Source organism: Cannabis sativa, chromosome 8, assembly GCF_029168945.1.
Source record: "Cannabis sativa cultivar Pink pepper isolate KNU-18-1 chromosome 8, ASM2916894v1, whole genome shotgun sequence".
Classification (NCBI taxonomy): domain Eukaryota; kingdom Viridiplantae; phylum Streptophyta; class Magnoliopsida; order Rosales; family Cannabaceae; genus Cannabis; species Cannabis sativa.
In genome coordinates, this window is record NC_083608.1 from 45,975,237 (window position 1) to 45,994,355 (window position 19,119).

The window sequence follows — 19,119 nt, forward strand, 5'->3', positions numbered from 1 at the left end:
GTAATAATAATTTGTCACATCATGTATACGTACGTACCATGCATGCAATATTAATTATTTCTACAAGTTCGGGAAGTAGTATATGTTCCCCATATCTTAAAAAGTAATTATATATCATGTATATAATATTATTATGTCTTATTATTACATCTGATAATAATAATCATGGGAATCATATTAATAAATATCTATTAAGTCTAAGGTACTGGCTATATATATAGTACTAGATATTCAAATACAGTAAAAGTAAATTAACCCTAGCTATACACATCAAACAAAAAAATTATCTAAATCTTTTTTTTCTAGCTGTATGGATATATGTGGGGGACCACACCACATGACTACTTATCCATAAATCATATAGAACTTTTAAGTGTATCGACTCAACATAAAAAAAAAAAAAAAAAAAAAAAAAACCCTAGTCAAGAGATTCGTAATATTATAATAAGTTGTACTAGCTGCTACTATATATATAGACCATGAGTTGTACTCAAAAATATACTTGCCACATTTTCTACAAGCAAAAACAATAGAGAGCATACTAGTATATATATTTATATATCTCTACTCATATATTTCTCAAGTATATATAGTTATTTAAATGGAGTCAAACCGTAAGAGAAGGAGTTTCATGAAGAGTAAGCTGATGCCATTCTACAGAGCCAGCTCAAAGCCTTCTTCTAATAATTATAATAATAATAATAATAATAGTAGTAGTAATACGTTGCAATACAAGGTTATGAATAAGCCAAATCAGTCCTCTCCTTCGGCAGCCTCAGTAGGGTTTTTGGTGCACCAAGACTATCTCATCACTCAGCCAAAGCCAAAAGTTTCATTTGTTATGTCATCACATGGCGGCGGTGGAGGTGGCGGTGGCGGCCGTGACTCCTCGGTGGTTCAACTTGAAAAGCTCTATGGTGGTGTGGCTGTTGACGAGGGTGTTGACTCAAAGGCTGCTAACTATATATCTATGGTTCAAGAACGTTTTAAGCTTGAACGAGTCAACTCAGAACGAGTCAAGTGCCAAGACAAGAGTTGATCAGATGATCATAATATATAAATTATTATTATTATGACATAACTACATTTACTTCAAAGTAAGATTATATTTTTATATTTGGTACGTCTAGAATAATTATATATATATATATATATATTATATTATATATAATAATATAATAAGTAGTTCAGTAGATCTAGAGAGAGAGATCATGAGAATGTGTTAGTACTTTTGCTTTCTTCTTTTTCTTTTTTTTTAATTGTTATAGTTAATTAGTGCAAACCCATCATCATCAAGTTGTTAAAAGAGTTTGATTGGAGTTATATGAGAAATTTGTACTAATTAATTAATTAATTTTTCCTTTTATCATGCACTATATATATATTAACTGTTCATGTTAATTCCATATATTAATTTATTATATATAAAAACCCTACTACAAAAATATGTCACATTACAATAAGTACCCAACTTGAGTTTATATTATTCCCTTGTATTTTCATTATTTTCTATGGACTAGTATATACTATTTATGCATATAAATATATATATTAGGTGTGTATGAAAAAATTCAGATATTTTAAGGATGAGTTTGAAAAATATCTTCAAAATGAAAATGTCGACTTTTATTTATATATTATCCACTCATGAAAATTAATTTGTACCTGAAATTTGATATATATTAGATTATGATGATAATGTGACTGAGACAGATCCCATATAAAATTAAAAAAGCCTATAAAACGATTCCTTTAATTTCTTCTTCTTTATTAATTTTTTCTTTTTCTTCAAGATATATATATCCCATATATGAAATTAAAATTTATAAACATCAAAATCAGCTGAGAAGCTTTAGAGAAAAGAAAAAAAAAAAAATGGAGGAATTGGTACTTTAATAAAGCAAACTGAATAATGTTTATTGTTAGATTGGTTATCAAAAATATATATAGTAAAGGAATAAATAAAGGATTCCAAACATGACCAATGATGAACATATAGAATAATAATTGAATAATTAAAAGTATTGGAAATTATATGTTAAATAAAAGTAAAATAAAAAGACAAAAAAGGATTAGTAGTGCCCCATATATTCGGACTATTATATAGCTTTGAACAACTTTATTTATTTCTGTTGATAACTTTATATATATATCCAATAAATAAATTGATGATCTTCTACGTGGTCAAGCTACCCTTGCCTTCCTCACTTTATATTTCTTTCTTTTCTTTTTAAAAGATTAAATAATAATAATAATAATATATCTTGAAGTTGCCAGCTGCATATAATGCATAGTGATACAGATAGGATATTTTTTTTTCCTTTAAAATAATGACTCTTATTATTATCTAAATTAAATGTCAATACATGAAAATTATCTTCAAGCTACCAAATTATACCAAAGTTTATTGGTCGTAAATAAATAGCATTTTGCTACCAAAATATAGTAGCAAATTCTAAACTAATAAAACCAAATATTTTTACTACCAAAATATATTTAGTAGGCAAAATTTTATTAACTACTCATTATAATAATTTTGTTTAGCTATATATATATATACCAATTTAACTACTAATTTTTTTCTCTATAGCAAAACATCTTTTATTTTAACTACAAATGTTATTTGGCTAGAGTCTTATTTGATTTTTATGGTTGAATGCTAATTGAGATTGCAGTCTACTTCATAAGGTTGTTGTAGCTATTTGTGCAGCAACAATTTATTTTATTTGGTTGAATCAGAATACTTATATCTTTGAGTAAAAGATTATTTTTTAGTTTCTTATGTGTGAATAATTTAATTAGAGTTATGGTAAAGCAAGATTATTACTTGTTAATAGAAGAAATTTTTCTAGAGAGACCAACAAATCTTTGATTTTATTTGTAACATGTAAGTAAGTTTGTTTTTTATTTTTTTTGGAATACTAATTTTTATAACATTTGCTCTGTTTTGATTAATAAAATTTTGCTCCTTTAATTTTTTTTTTTAAAAAAAACTATTGTGTGTAATATTTTAATGTATCATTACTACACTATGTCTTACAGGTATGCATTTTTCAATGAAATAAATAAAAGAGATTATCTCACAAATACACAAAAAATAATAAAAAATTAAAAAAAAAATTTACGGAATTTTAAATATTTTTATGATTTTATTTATAGAAAATACAGTCTTTTTATGTTGTACTCTTGTTAATTTATCGTTGATTTTTTTGTTATCTGTATGTTATTTAGATGTTATTTTCATGTTAATTTTATGTAATTTTCTTGTTATTTTCATATTATTTCTATAAAAAACTGTAAAAATGTAAAAAATGTACTTTTTTTTTTTATAAAAAATAGTACCTTATCTAATTATTTAAAAATAAAATAATAACAACTGTTCTTTTACCAGGAAGGGTTAGTACTAATTCGAAATTAAAAAAAAAATGATACCATAATTTTTGACAACATAACAACAAATAAATATAAGATAATACCAGTCCTATTATTATTGGGGTTTTTACAATTGAAATTTTTAATTTTTTTCTTTTTTATTATGGGTAGAATTTTTTTCAAAAATACTGTGTACGTTTTATATATACTGTGTATTGTGTTAAGTTTTCACTGTGTAAGTTTAATACTTTTATAAAAAGAGTATTTTTGTAAAAGAATCTGTGTAGCAGTAAAATTATAAACTTTTGACCAAAATCCAGTATTTTTGTAAAAAAAACCCTTATTATGGCCGTGGAGGATGTACAAATGAGCCCAACGCCCAATTAAAGACGAAATTGGGCTAGTATGGGCCTTGGCTTGGTAGGCGGTCCACAACACACATTCTGGCGCGAATCCCAAGATTTCTGTACCAATCTTCTTCTTCTTCGATCTCAGTCTCCATAATTCAACAGTCATTTTTTTTTTGACCTTATCTTAATATCTATGCTTAATTTATCTATATATCCATTTTTGTATTATTTTTTTTTTTCTTTCTTTCTTTCTGAAATCTAAGTTGTCGATTTTCCATTCCCATTCAGTATGAGGAGCCAAGATCAGCACCAACAGCACCATCATAACCAATCTAGGGTTTTCTACGAGCTCAGTTCTATGATCTTTCACATCCTCAAATCCCCCCCTTTATCCAATCCCTTCACCAACGGAAGAATCGGAACGACGTCGTCTTCTCCTTCATCGTCATCATCATCATCATCATCGCGGGTGGCTTCGACATCCTCATCGAGACAAGCATCGACGTTTTCGCAAGTCTCTAGCCCAACAGCTTTCGCTTCTCTGTTTCTAGGGATTTCGTTGGCTCTGATGCTATTCGGATCCGTGACATTTGTGATTGGCTTCTTTTTGATGCCTCTGGTTATGGGTTTGGTCTTGCTATTCTACGCCGTTGAGGTTCTTTTCAATTTGTCCGAATTGGGTCGCTCCATTCTTTGCCCTGCTTCCTCTTACCGCGATGTCCCTGGTCAGTTTCTTCTTCAATTTCTTTCGATTACTTAAAAAAATTTAGATTTTGATTGGTTCTGACAATCTTTTCAATGTGTAGATTGGAATTTTTCTTGAAGGGAAGTGATCTTTGTCGTTGTTAAGGTTAGATCATGCGTTTATGGAAGAAGTTCATACACTTTATTAACACCATTGTGTTAATTTTGATATGTTTATTTAATTGTTATGTATTTTCTGTTCTCAACTATGGATTATGTAAAAACTTGAATTGGGTTTCTCTAATTTTTGTTTGTAGATTATGAAAGTCTCTTACTTTCTTAGTCTTAATATTAGAGAAAGAGAAACTCCGAATAGTGATTAGTGTCAACTTGTTGAGCTTAATTATAATATGTTCAATAAATTCATTTTGGCATTATTATCAAATCAACCTTTCTATATATGGATTTTGGTCAAGTTATTATTAGATAAGGATTATCACAAGTAGCTAGCTAGAAGAAGAATAGGACGTGGTCATTTATTTTTGAGACTTTCAATTGTGATAGTTGTTTTACACAAAAAGAAATGCTTTTAGTGATAGTGACACCAACCCAATTGTGTATACCGTGATAATCCATATGCCATAGGCTCACTATTCGTCAATGGTGACCAAGAAAGGGTTAAACTTTTTCGTCAATTTTTGATATTTGTAGTTTTGTATTGCTGTCTTATATCTCAATCGTTCTTCCCCAATAATGGAATTGGGTGAAGGAGTAAGAGGACGTGTATAATTTTTGAAGAATAAAATGACATGTCGTTTAGCTTGGTTTTATTTAAGTTGAAGAAGATTTTAGAAGATTTTGGTCTTTTTGATACGTTCATCGAATTTGTCGTTTAATGAAAATGATATGGCATTATCCTTTCTCTAAAAAATGATATGGCATTATCTATGTCGGTTTTAACTTCTCAAATTTATTGTCGTTTGTCCTGTGTGAACGGCACCCTATCCCTATGTACAATAAACAAAAATGGTAAATAGCCGCATAAGTACCTAAAGTTTTATATTTGTAAGTGGCATAAATTTAATGTTTATTTTTAGCAGCATAAGTACTCAATGTTTGTAAAATTGTAATTTTTCTCAAATTTTGTCTATACAAACTCTGTTATTGTCTTAAACAGGTCACATATAAGACTTAAATTCTTGATCATTAAGTCTAGATATAAATATGTAGTATCAGTTACTTCTAAATGTTTTTTTAATAAATTCAAAGTCTATACTGACGAAACTGGAAGAAAATTACAGTTTTACAAACATTTGGTACTTATGCCACTAAAAATAAACATTAAGTTTATGCCGCTTACAAACATAAAATTTTGGGTACTTATGCCACTATTTACCCTAAATAAAAATAAATAAATAAAATTGTGCCTGAACTTATCACGATCGTGTCCTTTACAGTATACCAATTATTAATTTTTTTTTTTTTTGAACTTTTACAATTTACAGAAACTTAGTTTTGAAACTTATTTTTTTTGGGTAATCTATCATTATAAATTAGCAATTTTATCACTTAAATTTTAATAACTATCAAATCTTATCCCTTTTAAATAAAAATAAAAAATATTTAATATTTCTTTTGGTAAATTTTAAAAAATAATTTAAATCTTAAAAATAAAAAATTATTTCAAATGTTTAAGAATTAATTTTACAACTAATTAAACAATTTAAAAAATTTATTATTATTTATTAAAACCCTATTTAGATATAATAAAATACATTAAAATTTTAATTTGTGTAAAAATAGTATAAGTTTGAGTTTTTTAAGTAAGCATAATATTTTTTTAGTTTAATTTTTAAAATTAATTTTATATTTTTGTTAAATTTTCAAATAATTTTTCTTATTTTGAAGATATGAATTTGTATGGATAAATAAAATAAAATTTAAAAATATTTTTTTAAGAATAATTTAAGCATTTTAATTGGACTTTTTTTTTTTCACATGCAACGTATTAAGAAATGTATTTTACTTACATTTTAAGTCAACAAAATCAAGAGATCATCATCAAATCATACACAAACTTTTTTATATTAAGAAATTATAATTTTTTAATTTATTAATTATATAACAATACTAATAAAGAACAAAAATCATAATATTATGAGATATGAGAATAAAAAGAAATATTAACCAATATAGATATGAACACCAATAGCAATAAAAAAGATAACAATGAGTCCAAAAAAGACAATGGAGTGAACAAAGATGGAAAGGCCACTAGTCTGCCTGTTGCAGAAATCGACTGCTCTACTGTTCCCAGGCACCTGACACAGCAGTCCCGGCATGAGCAACACGAACAGCACCACCGCAATTAGAACAGGCCCCCAATCCGCCATTTCCTTTCTTTCTTACTAAATTCTCTTGAATGTTAATGCTATTATTTATTGGTGGATAATGATGATGATGATGATGATTATGAGCACTTGTTCCTAGGTAGCAGAGTCCAACTTAAAAGGGGTGTTATTTGTTGATAATGACATTGACAAAACAAATTAAAGGGCCATGTGATTGTGACTTTTAACTCTTTCTTTGGGAAACTACGGCATCCACTTCGGACGGCTTCGTCTCGCTTCTCTCGTCCTTTTCTTTAGACTACACGAGTACACGGAGTCCACGGACGGCTTCCATTTGGGCCTTGTCCGGTTTCAGCATTGCCAACTGGGCCTTCTGTTGGACTTCTTGCTAGGCTCGTTTGGAAACTGGACTCCTAACATAAACGCTCCCATGAGTTTTATCGAGTTTGGGAATGTTAATTTTCTTAGAAATTATTTTACAAATACACAAAAATAATAAAAAAATATGATTGTACTGAATATTAAATATTTTTATGATATTTTATGATTTTATTTATAAAAAATATAGATGTAATTTTATATTGTATTCTTGTTAATTTATTATTGATTTTTTTTTTGTTATTTATATGCTATTTTTATTTAATATTATTTGGGTATTATTTTTTTATTTTTATATATTTTTCTTATTATTTTCGCATTATTTTTATAGAATACTGTAAAAATATTTTTTAAAAAATCTTTAAACGTAAAAATATAAAAAATTTACAAAAAAAAAAAAATAAAAATTATGTAGTTATCTTTTTCTTTTTTTACTATATCTTTGAGTTTTAATATTTTAGCAAGTCCTTGCAAAAAAAAAAAATAATAAATAAATAATAGCAATTGAGTTATTTAGTTTTGAATGAATTTTTTTAAAGTAATTTGGATCATTATAATATTTAAATAAATTTAGAATTTTGTTAAAAATTAACTAAATATGGCTTAATTAGAGGCTGATTTTTTTTAAGGAATTAGAGGCTGATTTAGAACTAAAGAGGTATATGCTAAAACCTCCTAATAATATATTGAATATATAGCACATACATGTGTTTTAACACATTGAACACCTATGATGGAGATGTAGTAATTCCTCTTTCATTAAAAGAAAGATGTTATCTGAATTTTTTTTTTTAAAAATAGAAAATTTATTTGCTCTATTGGAAACTCCAACCACCCCTAAAGATATAAAAGACACTAATTTGTCATACTAATGTTACACCTTTTTTTAATTCCTTAATTATACTAATTTATTATTTAGTTTATCTTCCATGAAATGAAGATCACATATCATCTTCTTTTCCGGAAAGGTTACTTAGTGGGGTTCTTCACAATCACATTAAGAATTTGATAAATGACATTTTTCTTCCTTTTTAACAATTTGATAAAGTATGCACTTTATAAATTGAAATTGGTTTTTATAATTTTATAAAAATATTACCTTGACCGCAACGCTACCTAAATTTATTTATAGATTCTTACATATTTTAATTTAATAATTACTATTAATTTAATTTAATGCACTACCTCATGGCATGCAATATATGCATGGCCTCATGAACATTAGTATATTGCAACACAAACAACACAACTAGCTGTCTAATATATATGAGCACTTGCTTCAAACTCTCACAACGTATATATGCGCTTCTTACATATTAAGATGTTTGTTGTTGTAAATCATTATTCCCTCTATATATGTTACTATATTTTAGAACCTAAATATTCCAAACCCATTGTCTCACATTAATTCTAGTCCAAGTCATGTTATGTACTCTATATATATGGCATATACTAATTCTCTTTATCTGAATATTTTAGATTAATTTGTTACAACCCCACATTCTTTTCTGCACCCATTTGAAGGTGTTACTATATACACATTAATTAAGGAAAACAAACAATGAAAGCAAAACACACCTACTTATACAACAATACAAAATTAACTAACTTTACACTTCATTTTGCATAATTAGATTTTTTATGTAATTGAATAACAAAAGAAAAGACAAGTTTTTCAAAAGTTTCCCACACACCTCCATATCGATTTCTAAAGCTAGCAAAAAGAGACCAATTGTGAACAATAAGTGGTAGCTTAGCTAAGTAGTAAATGTAAATGAAATAATAAAAAGAAGAAAAGGAAAAAAGGGTTTTTGTTATTTCAATTCCCAAAAAGTGAGTCCACCCCACCATGTCTAACAACAATACCACCATGCTTAACAATTAATAACATACCTTTCTTCTCTTTGAAACCCTTTTTGTGCTTCTTCTTTCTCATCAAGTTTAGCATCCCAAAACCCCTCTCTCCCTTCTTCACTAAGCAAAATTTACTTATATATATAAAAGAGCACATCTTTTATACATATATATACCTCTCAAATCAACATCATCATCATCATAGTAAGTAGTATATTATTATCATTATTAAGAGAAGAGAGAGAGAGAGAGAGACAAGCTGAGAGAAATAAAAGAGATAGAGAATTTAATTATGGGAGCTGATTGGGGACCTGTGGTGGTATCAGTGGTGCTATTCATCTTACTTTCACCTGGGTTACTATTCCAATTACCAGCAAGAACAAGAGTCATGGAGTTTGGAAATATGAACACAAGTGGGATTGCTATTCTAGTTCATGCTGTTATATATTTCTGCATACTCACCATCTTGATCATTGCTATTGGTATTCACATACATGTTAACTAATAATAATAAATTAGTTATAACATCATCATCATCATCATCCAATCTCTCTATATTTATATATGTGTACATCTTTTTATTATATACTCTCTTTTTATTTTTGTTGAGATCCATATATTTGAACGGCCAACTTTTATCAAATGTTTTCTGAATTCTGTATTGTTGTGCGTTCCTTCTTTTAATTAATCAGTTTCAAATTTGTAGAGAGTTAGCTATAGTCAGAAACTATTTTGGCGATACTAACATGAAATTAATAATAGTTTGTTCTAAAATTTGTAACAAATATTAATATTTGTCAATTATAAAAAATAATATATAGTACATCATCATAGTGTATGTATGCATAATTTATGGCAAAAATTACTTCAAATTCTCAAATTCAAAGCTTAACACGTGATGAGAGTACGAGACACCGACAAAAGCACAGTCTCCAAAATCTTTTATTACAAAATATAAAAACAAAAACTTGAAGAAACCGCCCAATTAGTTTTATTAATGTGATTAACCGTTTAATTTATGTGAGAAAGCAAGTCTTTTTATGTAGTTATTATGCAAAATTAAAAAGCATAATTATTAATTAGCACTAACTTTCTCTAGAGTCTAGACTAATTAATCGAAAGAAATAATGCAGAAATACTTGTCATGTGGGTCAGAATGTACATGACATGACACAACTAATTAATGGCCATGAGTGTGATATCATATATTAACATGTCCACATTTTTTAGGCCACCAAAAAAGAAAGGCCACAGTTTTTGAACCCATTTTTAATCTGAACTGAAAAAAGCTGAACTATGATGAGTCTATGAATTATTGAATGAACGCAAATCAAGAAAGACTAATAAAGCTTTTCTTTCTTTATCTATATAGGATCTGAACTAACAAACAAAAAAGAAAGAGCTCATATTACAACTTGAAACAGAGTACAGAGAGTTGTGATATTTAGAATTAGAACATAGAATCAATCAAACACTAATTAAATTAACAAACCCAGAAGAAGAAGTTGAGATTGAGATTGAGATTGAGATCAGCCAGTGTAGATATGTACGTGTAGGGCCAAGATTAGAATGGCATAAATGGCAAAGAAGATGAGTGTGTGAACAGCTATGGCTTTGCCGTTGGTTTTCATGCTACCAAACTCCATGGGTCGACTGTGGCCTGGTAACTGGAATAGCAGGCCTGGTTGAAGCAACACGAACAGAACAACTCCGATCAGTACTGGGGCCCAGTCTGCCATTTTCTTCTTCTATACAAAGAACAAAGAAGAAGAAGAAGAAGAGTAAAGTAGTAGAAAGAGAGATAGAGAGAGAGAGTGAGTGAGAGAAGAAAAGGGTAGATGGGTGTGAAGGTGTAGTGGAGGTTGCTTTGCTTAGTATTAATTACAGTATTACCTTGAAGACATGTGTAACTGCATCCAACTCACACACACACTACTTAAATTATACTTGGGAATCTCAAAACTCTTGCAATTTCTTTTTCTTTTTTCTTTTTATTAAAAAGACTTTAATTTTTTTTTAATATAAAAAGACTTTAATTAATTTATCTAAATTGAAAGTTTCTTTCCCTCTTTTTTAAATAACATTTTCATAAATACCATTTTGGACTCTCTGTTTTACAAAAGTTACCAATTGGACCCTGTGTTTTGTTAAATGACAAAATAGACTATGTATTTTCTAAAATAGTACAAATAGGACGCTGAATTGATTTTTTGTCAAAATAAAGTTTAATTATAATCTGATCTAAAAGTGCTACGACAAAACTGTTTATATTTTTTGTATCTGTTTGTATTAAGCATTGTCTTCAAGTTGGCTGTATTAAAAAAAAGTTGTCAAAAATTAAGCTCAGGGTCCTATTTTTACTATTTTAGAAAATACAGGGTCCATTTTGTCATTTAACAAAACACAAGGTCCAATCTGTAACTTTTGCAAAACACAGGGTCCAAAATGGTATTTACCTTTTTTTTTTAAAATGAAAACTTCATTCGATCAAAGAGCAAGCGTCCTACAAATCTAGTGGAAAAACCACAATCTTGATGACAACTCTCGGCCACTCACTCCGATTTGTAATGACTAATAAGCTCAAAGCTCACACAAGAGTATCTGGAGAGACAAACTCCCTAAAAATAATTTAACACCAACGCCATTAAAAACATAAAGTGCACAATATTGAAAGAGTTAAAAAAAAAACTAAAGCAAAAATTAAAAAAAAAGACAAAAAAAAAAAAAACAAACAAACCTAATGTAAAGGAAGCAACACAGAAGCCCAAAACGAGCAGAACAAAAGTAGAGGAGCACTGCCATCTTTCGACGAGAATAGTTCACACTTAGTCACTCGTTGTGGTTCTAAACGGTGAAGGTGCTAGGACAATGGAAGCACATCCTTTTGGGTAAAACTCAAGTTCCCTCCTTTATGTCTACAACACTCTAAAAACTAACTACGAGCCATTACACATCGGAGCCAGGATGCTTGAATAGAAACCCACGGGCACAACCGAGATTTGAAAAAAAGAATGGAAGAGAAACACAACTCCATAGTCCAAGTTCATACTTAAAAAGGGCCAACGCACCCTGAAATTGAAAGAGAGAGAACCAAGAGAAACCCACCACCATCGCGACCCTACAACTCACGGGGACAAAGCCATTTGCAACCCCAAACTAGAGGCATGAGACCTCTCAAAAGAGATGCCTAGCCACTCAGGTCAGTGACCGCTTGCTTGAAAAACTCAGGTGCCATGGATCCAGCCCCAAAATTTAGGGTTTGATGACCAAAAAAAACCTTCCAACACTGAGACCCAACAGATAGACCTCCACCTTTCGCTTGAAAATGGTAAGAAGCAAAGCCCCCGAGAGTCACTAGCCCAGATTTGGCCGGCAACACCCATTGGAGAAGAAAGATGAACAATTTGGATCTTGTATTTTACAAAATAAAATATAATGATATGTTAAATTTAATTTTGCTCAAATTAATTTTATTCCAAATCTTAAAATTTTTTGGATAAGTCTACAGTACACTCTTTTAAAGGAGTGTTTCGATAGACTCTCTATCTGTTTTGACATATAAAAGAGCTTTTAAGTCAAAAAAAAATTATGATTGCGTACGTTATAGTTATTTAAGACCACTTGTAAAATTTTAAAAAATTTTAAATATGCGATCGCAAAAATAAACTAAAATATTATTCTAAATTCTGAAACAAATAAAGAATCTATCAAAATAACTCTTTAGATGGTAAACTACAAAAATTTCAAAAACTTTATATTCTTCTAACAGTGTGATATGATTTCTGATTTAATCATAACTTAAAAAAGTTGTGACTAATTATAAATTATCATTTTTATGTTGTGACTAAAAAGTTCGTGGCTAAAAGTATCAGTTACAAAAATTACAATTTGTTATAACTAAATAGTTTTTAGCCACAATAATTGTTGTGACTAAAACTAAATTAGTGACAACTTGTATCTAAATACTATGTTTTAGTTACAATTAATTTTTTGTTGTGACTAAAAGTCACATTTAGTTACAAAAAATTTATAATTGTGACTAAAAAATTATCACTAAACTTAGTTGTTTTTTTGTATCAAACAACTTGATTAATCTACCTTAATCATTTCCGTTGAGAAATCTCCATTGATCGAGAACACGATAGTAAACTAACAGTCAAAAAATATAATAATGAAGGTTCTTTTTCACAGCTTACCAAAGTCAAGCAAGCGTTACATAATTTCAAAACCCACACATATATGACATAGTGTTGTGTTGCTATAATAATTAGAGGCAAAATGAAATGAATCATCTTTTTATAAAATTGAGGGCAAATATGGTAATTCATATATTTATGGCATCTTCATCTGATTGTTGTACACCGAAAGCATGGCCAATCTCAAAACTATTCTCATCCCAGAATAAACGAATAAAAGAACAAAACGACATCAAAAGCAACCCACTTTTAATTTCTTTCCTCTAAAGACACATATATATTATTAGTATTATGGGACCCTCTTTTCTCCTTTTTTGACTCGTATTGTATTAAACTCAAATGGTGACACGAGCATTGTCAATTTATACACTTAATTTGATGAAATCGACTGCGATCAATAATAGAAGTTAACTACCAAAAGCATATATAAATGCCACTTTCAAACCCTAATCATGGTCTTCATCACAATAGAAAATGATGCCTACCCTAGTCTTATCCCTACAATACAAACCAACACTATGGGAATTGTTTATACATAAAATTTTAAAAAAGGGCTAATAAAGTGGGATGTTTGATCATTCATATCATCATATGGTGTAGATTACTTAGCTTTATGGGATTCGTATTCCCTCTTTTAAGGAGTTGAGAAGACCTTATTCTAACCCACTTTTTTCCATTTTCTTGTATGTAGTGTTATATATACACTTTACTTTGGCTCTTTTTTACTTCTTCTTCTTCTAACTTCAACTTCAACTTCATATAATCAAATCAAAGTAGATTTTATTATTTTAGAATGAGAGATTGGGCTGCTCCGCTCATTGCCACTGCGTTGTTTGCATTTTTGTCACCGGGATCGCTCTTTCAAATGCCGGGCAAAGAATACCCTTTCCAATTTATGAACATGAAGACTAGTGTGGCCTCCATGTTTGTTCATACCGTTATTTATGGTTTGTTTCTTATTTTGTTTCTTGTTGTTCTTGATCTACACCTCTATGCATAACAATATTAATTTGTACAAGATCGATCATAGTTAATAAAGTTGTGAATCATCATTTCTTTTTTAGCTTTGATTAATTAGTTTTTTGTGTTCTATGTATGATCTTATTCTTTTTGCTATTAATTAGTTGGGATTATTTCTTTACTTCATGAGGATTGTATTGTAGCTTTTTGTTTCATTATAATGGTAATTAATTACTCCTTTACTCTGTTTAGAGTACTTTCTAGTGGAAAAATAGTCCTTGTAAAAAAGGTTATATATTGCAAAAATTATCTCTTTTTTTTCTAATTCAAAATTCCTTGCTATCATGCCCTTACATTTATTCATATCACAAAAATTATCTTCTTTTTTTCAACATTCCTCTCATACCCTTAACTTGATTCATACTTAAATCTATTCCTATTATTTCAAGTAAAATTTCTCATTTCATATCAATTTTGTTTGTTTCAGTTGCTTTTATATCGATATGAGAGAAAGATAGTTTGGTTACAAGTTGTTATAACTTATAAATGTATTTATAAAGTGAAAAAGATAATTTAGTAAAATTAATAATTTGGTATATGGACATATATGATTAATACATATGTTTAAATTAATGGGACCTTATTAAGTTAAATTAGTTTAAATATTTTTAATTAATACTTATTATAATAATTATAATAAACCCATGAGAATTATAAATATAATAATTGATTGTTTTCTTTTAATTGATATTTATTATAATTTTCCTTAACTAATAAATAATATCATTAATTAAAAAAAGTCGAATAAAAAGTACATAGAATAGTTTTGAATTTTGATAGATTTTATGGTGACACCTTGAGAACCATAAAATAAATCTTTTGGTAAGGTTGAAAAAATAAAAAATACTATTCAAAATGGAATATCTTGGCTAAATTCCCACATTGATTGTTTATGAACATATCATTCTTATTATATAAAACAAAAATTATTTACACAACATAACTTTCTTTTAATTATCAAATTTATATTGTTTGGTATATATTTCATTTTTTTAATTTTAATTTTATTTGATAGAAAATATGAAATCTCTTATACATGGAACAATATTATTTAAATGATTAATTAATATACAAAATATTAAGTTATTATAATGTTGTTGTTAGACAAATGGTCCCAGATCCTTTATAAGAAAATAAATGAAAAATGAAAAAAATTTAAACAACAGATATAGCATGAGAATTGAGAATACAGATTGTGTAGATATATACAGATCTTATAATAAATTAAAGATTGAAGTAGAGTAGAGTAGTAATTATAAGAATTAAAAGAAATATTATAGTTAAATATTAACCTCCAAGGTACATATGAACACCAACAGCTAACAAGAAGATACAAATAAGAACAAAATAGATAAGAGAATGAACCAAAATGGAAACCCCACTGGTTTGAAAATTACCAAATTCTACAAATTTGCTTCTTCCTGGGATCTGAATAAGTAGCCCTGGTGTTAGTAATATGAACAGTACAACTGCCACAAAAACTGGCCCCCAATCAGACATCTTCTTCTTCTTCTTCACCCCTAATTCACTCCACTTCTTCTCTCTTCTTCTTCTCTCTCTATCTCAATCTCTTTCTTTCTTTTGCACAGTTTTTCTTGATGTGGGGGACATGATTATAAAGTTGTGGACTTACTTTGGTTTAGAGGAAGAGACAAAGTTTGATGACTAGGAAAAAAAAAAGAAAAATATAAGGAGGAGCAGGGTAATGGAATCAAGCTATTCTTATTCACATTTTTACACCTCATTTTTCCACTTTTTGCAGGAAGCTTCATTGGGTCATGTTCACACCTGTACTTACCAACTGCCAAATATTACCGTTACACACATTCATCACTTTGGTTTATAGTAAATTATTATAGTCTTATGTTTTGTGGTAACATTATATAACAGTAGCAGTACAATCGCAAAAAATACCATGATTATTATGTTAGTTGTTGTGGGATAAAATTTGTCAGCCCAATTATTATAAAGAAGCCCAAAGGCCCATTTTAAAATAAATATTATATATTTTATTAAAAATATATCCTAAATGAAATAATTATACAAGTGGAAGGATTACATCCTACATAGGTGACATATTTTAGATGGGATGACATATGACGGATGAGATGACATATCTCGAATAGGATGAGATACCATGAATGGGATGACTTATCTCGGATGAGATGATAACATATCTTAGATGAGTTGACATATTTCAAATGGGATAGGATACCACGGATGAGATGACATATCACGGATGGGATGGGATGAGAAATATCAGTTGGGTTAACATATCTCGGATGGGATGAGATACCATGGATGGGATGACATATCATATCTCGAATGGGATGAGATACCACGTATGGGATGACTTAACTTGGGGTGACATATTTTAGATGGGGTGAGATACCACAGATGGGATGAGATATCTCAGATGGGTCTCAGATGGGATGACATATCATATCTCAGATGGGATGAGATACCACGGATGGGATGACATACCTCTGATGGAATGACATATCTCGGATGGGATGGGATGAGATACCACAAATGAGATGATATATCGCGGATGAGAAGGCATATCTTGGATAACATATCATATCTCAGATGGGATAACTTAGCTTGGAAGGGTGACATATCTCGGATGAGATGACATACTTCTGATGGGAGGACATATCTCGGATGGGATGAGATACCACAGATGAGATGATATACCACAGATGAGATGACATATCTCGGATGGGATGACATACCTCGGATAAGATGACAAATCTCAGATGGGATGACATAAACATAAACAAGACGGATGACTTGCATCCAAGATGAAAGATACATCTAAAACAGATGACTTGTGTCCAAGATAAAAGACATATACAGGACGGAATGCTTAAATATTCTTGATAAGAAGTTACACATCTTGCATAGGAGAGATATAAAGTATGGATACTGAAAAGGGAACAAATGACACTTATCGAAGTATGTAAAGACACCTCATAAAAAGTAATGGACACATGTCTGAATAAGACCTTGTTTGGTTGACGCCTAAAGGAAAAAGAAAAAGATAAATAGAAGAGTAAGAGAGAATAGGAATGGGGTGTTTTGGGCTAAGGAGGGATCAAGAATAAACAGAGAGTAAAAAATTCCAACAAAAAAAATACACGTTCTTGACTGGTTTCTTACTATTAAAAAATAGTATCTCGGTGGACCTGACCTCTCCAGAATAATCTATTTCGGTAGTTTTTCCCCTTGAAATAGAATGGAGGGTCTCTCTTAGCGGTTCTTGCAAGTGGGCAGGCATTCTTTTTCAAGGTTGTCGAGATAAGTTCAATCTTGGCACATTTTTAGACCTTTCTTGATGTTTTAAGATTGTCGAGATTGATTAATTCAATTTGCGGGGTAAGTTGAAAAATACTTTTTTTATTTATCAATTAACCAAATTTACCTTTAATTTTTATTTAATTGAAACATACGCCTAAATTATCCTGACATAAGGGAGTCACATGGAGAGTATTTTAAAGTGACATGGGAAAAATTGGTACAATGTTTAAAAAAAAGAGATAAAAATGATAGACTTTAAAAAAAGTGGGTAAAAATAAAGAGGACAATATATAAGGGATATAGACCTAAAAAAAATTAAAGAGAAACATAAACTTTAAGGTACAAGCCCAATAATAATAGTACCATAAACTTTTAAGACAAGCCTACACAAATAGAAAGCACTACTATTCAAAATAAAACCATTAAAGAAAGGGGATTATTTCAATAATATACTTAAAATACAAACTAATTACAAAAATACCTTAACAAATATCATTTACAATAATACCTTGCTACATCTTCAAAAAATACCTTAATTCAAAATTAATATGCCTGAAATGAAATTAATCTCAAATTCTACTTTTTTATTTTTAATTTACCTGCGTTTTCAAAAGTAATTATATGGCTACTTAGTTATGATGTTGATAAGAAACTAATTAGTTAATTTTATATAAAAAAAACTTCATTTTTATATCATATAATTTGAGATACAATTTGTTCATCTCCAAAATTTATTTATAAACATCTTAATAATCAATTAATTATTTTTATGTTATATTATAGTATCTTATTATTTAAAATATATTTTGGTAACCTTAAAGTTTATTAAAACTAATGAGTTGTTATGTAATATAATAAACTACCACTTTTATATACCAATTATTTTGTATACCTTTTTGATAATTTGATATCTATGTGTTTATTTTTACTTCATATTAAATTATTCAGTTATTTTAAATTTTTACGTTATTTTTTTATTTTTCTTTTGTAACAATATTTATGTTACTTTCAAGTTTATTTAATAAACTAATAAATTATAATAATAATAATAAAAAAAAAAAAAACTCACATAACTTATTAGTAAAATTAGTAAACATTTAAATTATTAATTATTTCTTTTAAAATTACATTTTTAGTTACTTTTTAAGTTTATTGTAGAAACTAGTTAGTTTTCATATATATAGTATAAGAAGTAAGCATAAATATGAAATAGTTTTATTTAGTATACTTCATAGTTTGAATATTGCTTAATTGTTGGTAAACTAAACATAGAAAAAAAAAACTTTTGAAAAAAAAGAAAAAAAAAAACTGAAAGAAACTAAAATGTTACCTTTTATTCTGGTTAGCAAAAAAATATATGTTATTAAAATGATTATCTTAAAGAGTAGATCACAATGTGCAATTTTAGAGACCAAATAATTATTAGTGTTGCCAAAAAAAATATTTAAATATAAAAAAAGAGAAAAAAGAGTAAAAATTTTAAATCTAAATATTTTTTTAATATATGTATAGTAAAAAAACTAAGTGTATAAGACAAGAGATATATTTTAAAAAAAATAAATAATGTACATCACAAAAATAACTAAGAATGTATGAACTAAAAATAAAATTAAT

The 19,119-nt window shown here is 28.5% G+C and overlaps 6 protein-coding genes across 6 annotated transcripts; 4 read left to right on the plus strand and 2 right to left on the minus strand.

Moving 5' to 3' along the window:
• The first annotated feature begins 485 nt into the window (after positions 1–485).
• LOC115700765 (uncharacterized) lies at positions 486–1,373 on the plus strand. Its single transcript, XM_030628405.2, has one exon. It carries the CDS (start codon positions 602–604, stop codon positions 1,037–1,039), a length of 438 nt encoding a protein of 145 aa, XP_030484265.2. The 5' UTR covers positions 486–601; the 3' UTR covers positions 1,040–1,373.
• A 2,217-nt stretch (positions 1,374–3,590) lies between these two features.
• Positions 3,591–4,851, plus strand: LOC115698587 (uncharacterized). The gene is made up of 2 exons (XM_030625694.2): positions 3,591–4,447; positions 4,529–4,851. Exons 1-2 carry the CDS (start codon positions 4,012–4,014, stop codon positions 4,543–4,545), a joined length of 453 nt encoding a protein of 150 aa, XP_030481554.2. The 5' UTR covers positions 3,591–4,011; the 3' UTR covers positions 4,546–4,851.
• A 1,677-nt stretch (positions 4,852–6,528) lies between these two features.
• On the minus strand, positions 6,529–7,056 carry LOC115698913 (uncharacterized). The gene has a single exon (XM_030626116.2). The coding sequence runs from the start codon at positions 6,797–6,799 to the stop codon at positions 6,590–6,592; it is 210 nt and encodes a 69-aa protein (XP_030481976.2). The 5' UTR covers positions 6,800–7,056; the 3' UTR covers positions 6,529–6,589.
• Positions 7,057–9,158: 2,102 nt separating this feature from the next.
• On the plus strand, positions 9,159–9,817 carry LOC115698912 (uncharacterized). Its single transcript, XM_030626115.2, has one exon. It carries the CDS (start codon positions 9,282–9,284, stop codon positions 9,492–9,494), a length of 213 nt encoding a protein of 70 aa, XP_030481975.1. The 5' UTR covers positions 9,159–9,281; the 3' UTR covers positions 9,495–9,817.
• Positions 9,818–10,325: 508 nt separating this feature from the next.
• LOC115698847 (uncharacterized) lies at positions 10,326–17,958 on the minus strand. The gene is made up of 2 exons (XM_061103455.1): positions 15,496–17,958; positions 10,326–10,737 (listed from the first exon to the last, which is right to left on the minus strand). Exons 1-2 carry the CDS (start codon positions 15,703–15,705, stop codon positions 10,519–10,521), a joined length of 429 nt encoding a protein of 142 aa, XP_060959438.1. The 5' UTR covers positions 15,706–17,958; the 3' UTR covers positions 10,326–10,518.
• Positions 13,629–14,247, plus strand: LOC115700757 (uncharacterized). The gene has a single exon (XM_030628398.2). The coding sequence runs from the start codon at positions 13,979–13,981 to the stop codon at positions 14,183–14,185; it is 207 nt and encodes a 68-aa protein (XP_030484258.1). The 5' UTR covers positions 13,629–13,978; the 3' UTR covers positions 14,186–14,247.
• Positions 17,959–19,119: the final 1,161 nt, after the last annotated feature.

What these genes read in the sequence shown, in the direction of transcription:
- LOC115698912 (XM_030626115.2), top strand. Translation starts at nt 9,282, where the DNA reads ATGGGAGCTGATTGGGGACCTGTGGTGGTATCAGTGGTGCTATTCATC.
- LOC115700757 (XM_030628398.2), top strand. Translation starts at nt 13,979, where the DNA reads ATGAGAGATTGGGCTGCTCCGCTCATTGCCACTGCGTTGTTTGCATTT.
- LOC115698587 (XM_030625694.2), top strand. Translation starts at nt 4,012, where the DNA reads ATGAGGAGCCAAGATCAGCACCAACAGCACCATCATAACCAATCTAGG.
- LOC115698913 (XM_030626116.2), bottom strand. Translation starts at nt 6,799, where the DNA reads ATGGCGGATTGGGGGCCTGTTCTAATTGCGGTGGTGCTGTTCGTGTTG.
- LOC115700765 (XM_030628405.2), top strand. Translation starts at nt 602, where the DNA reads ATGGAGTCAAACCGTAAGAGAAGGAGTTTCATGAAGAGTAAGCTGATG.
- LOC115698847 (XM_061103455.1), bottom strand. Translation starts at nt 15,705, where the DNA reads ATGTCTGATTGGGGGCCAGTTTTTGTGGCAGTTGTACTGTTCATATTA. An exon ending in TTCATATGTACCTTGGAGGT is followed by an intron (nt 10,738 to 15,495) that starts TAATATTTAACT and finishes TTCTTTGTATAG; the next exon opens with AAGAAGAAAATGGCAGACTG.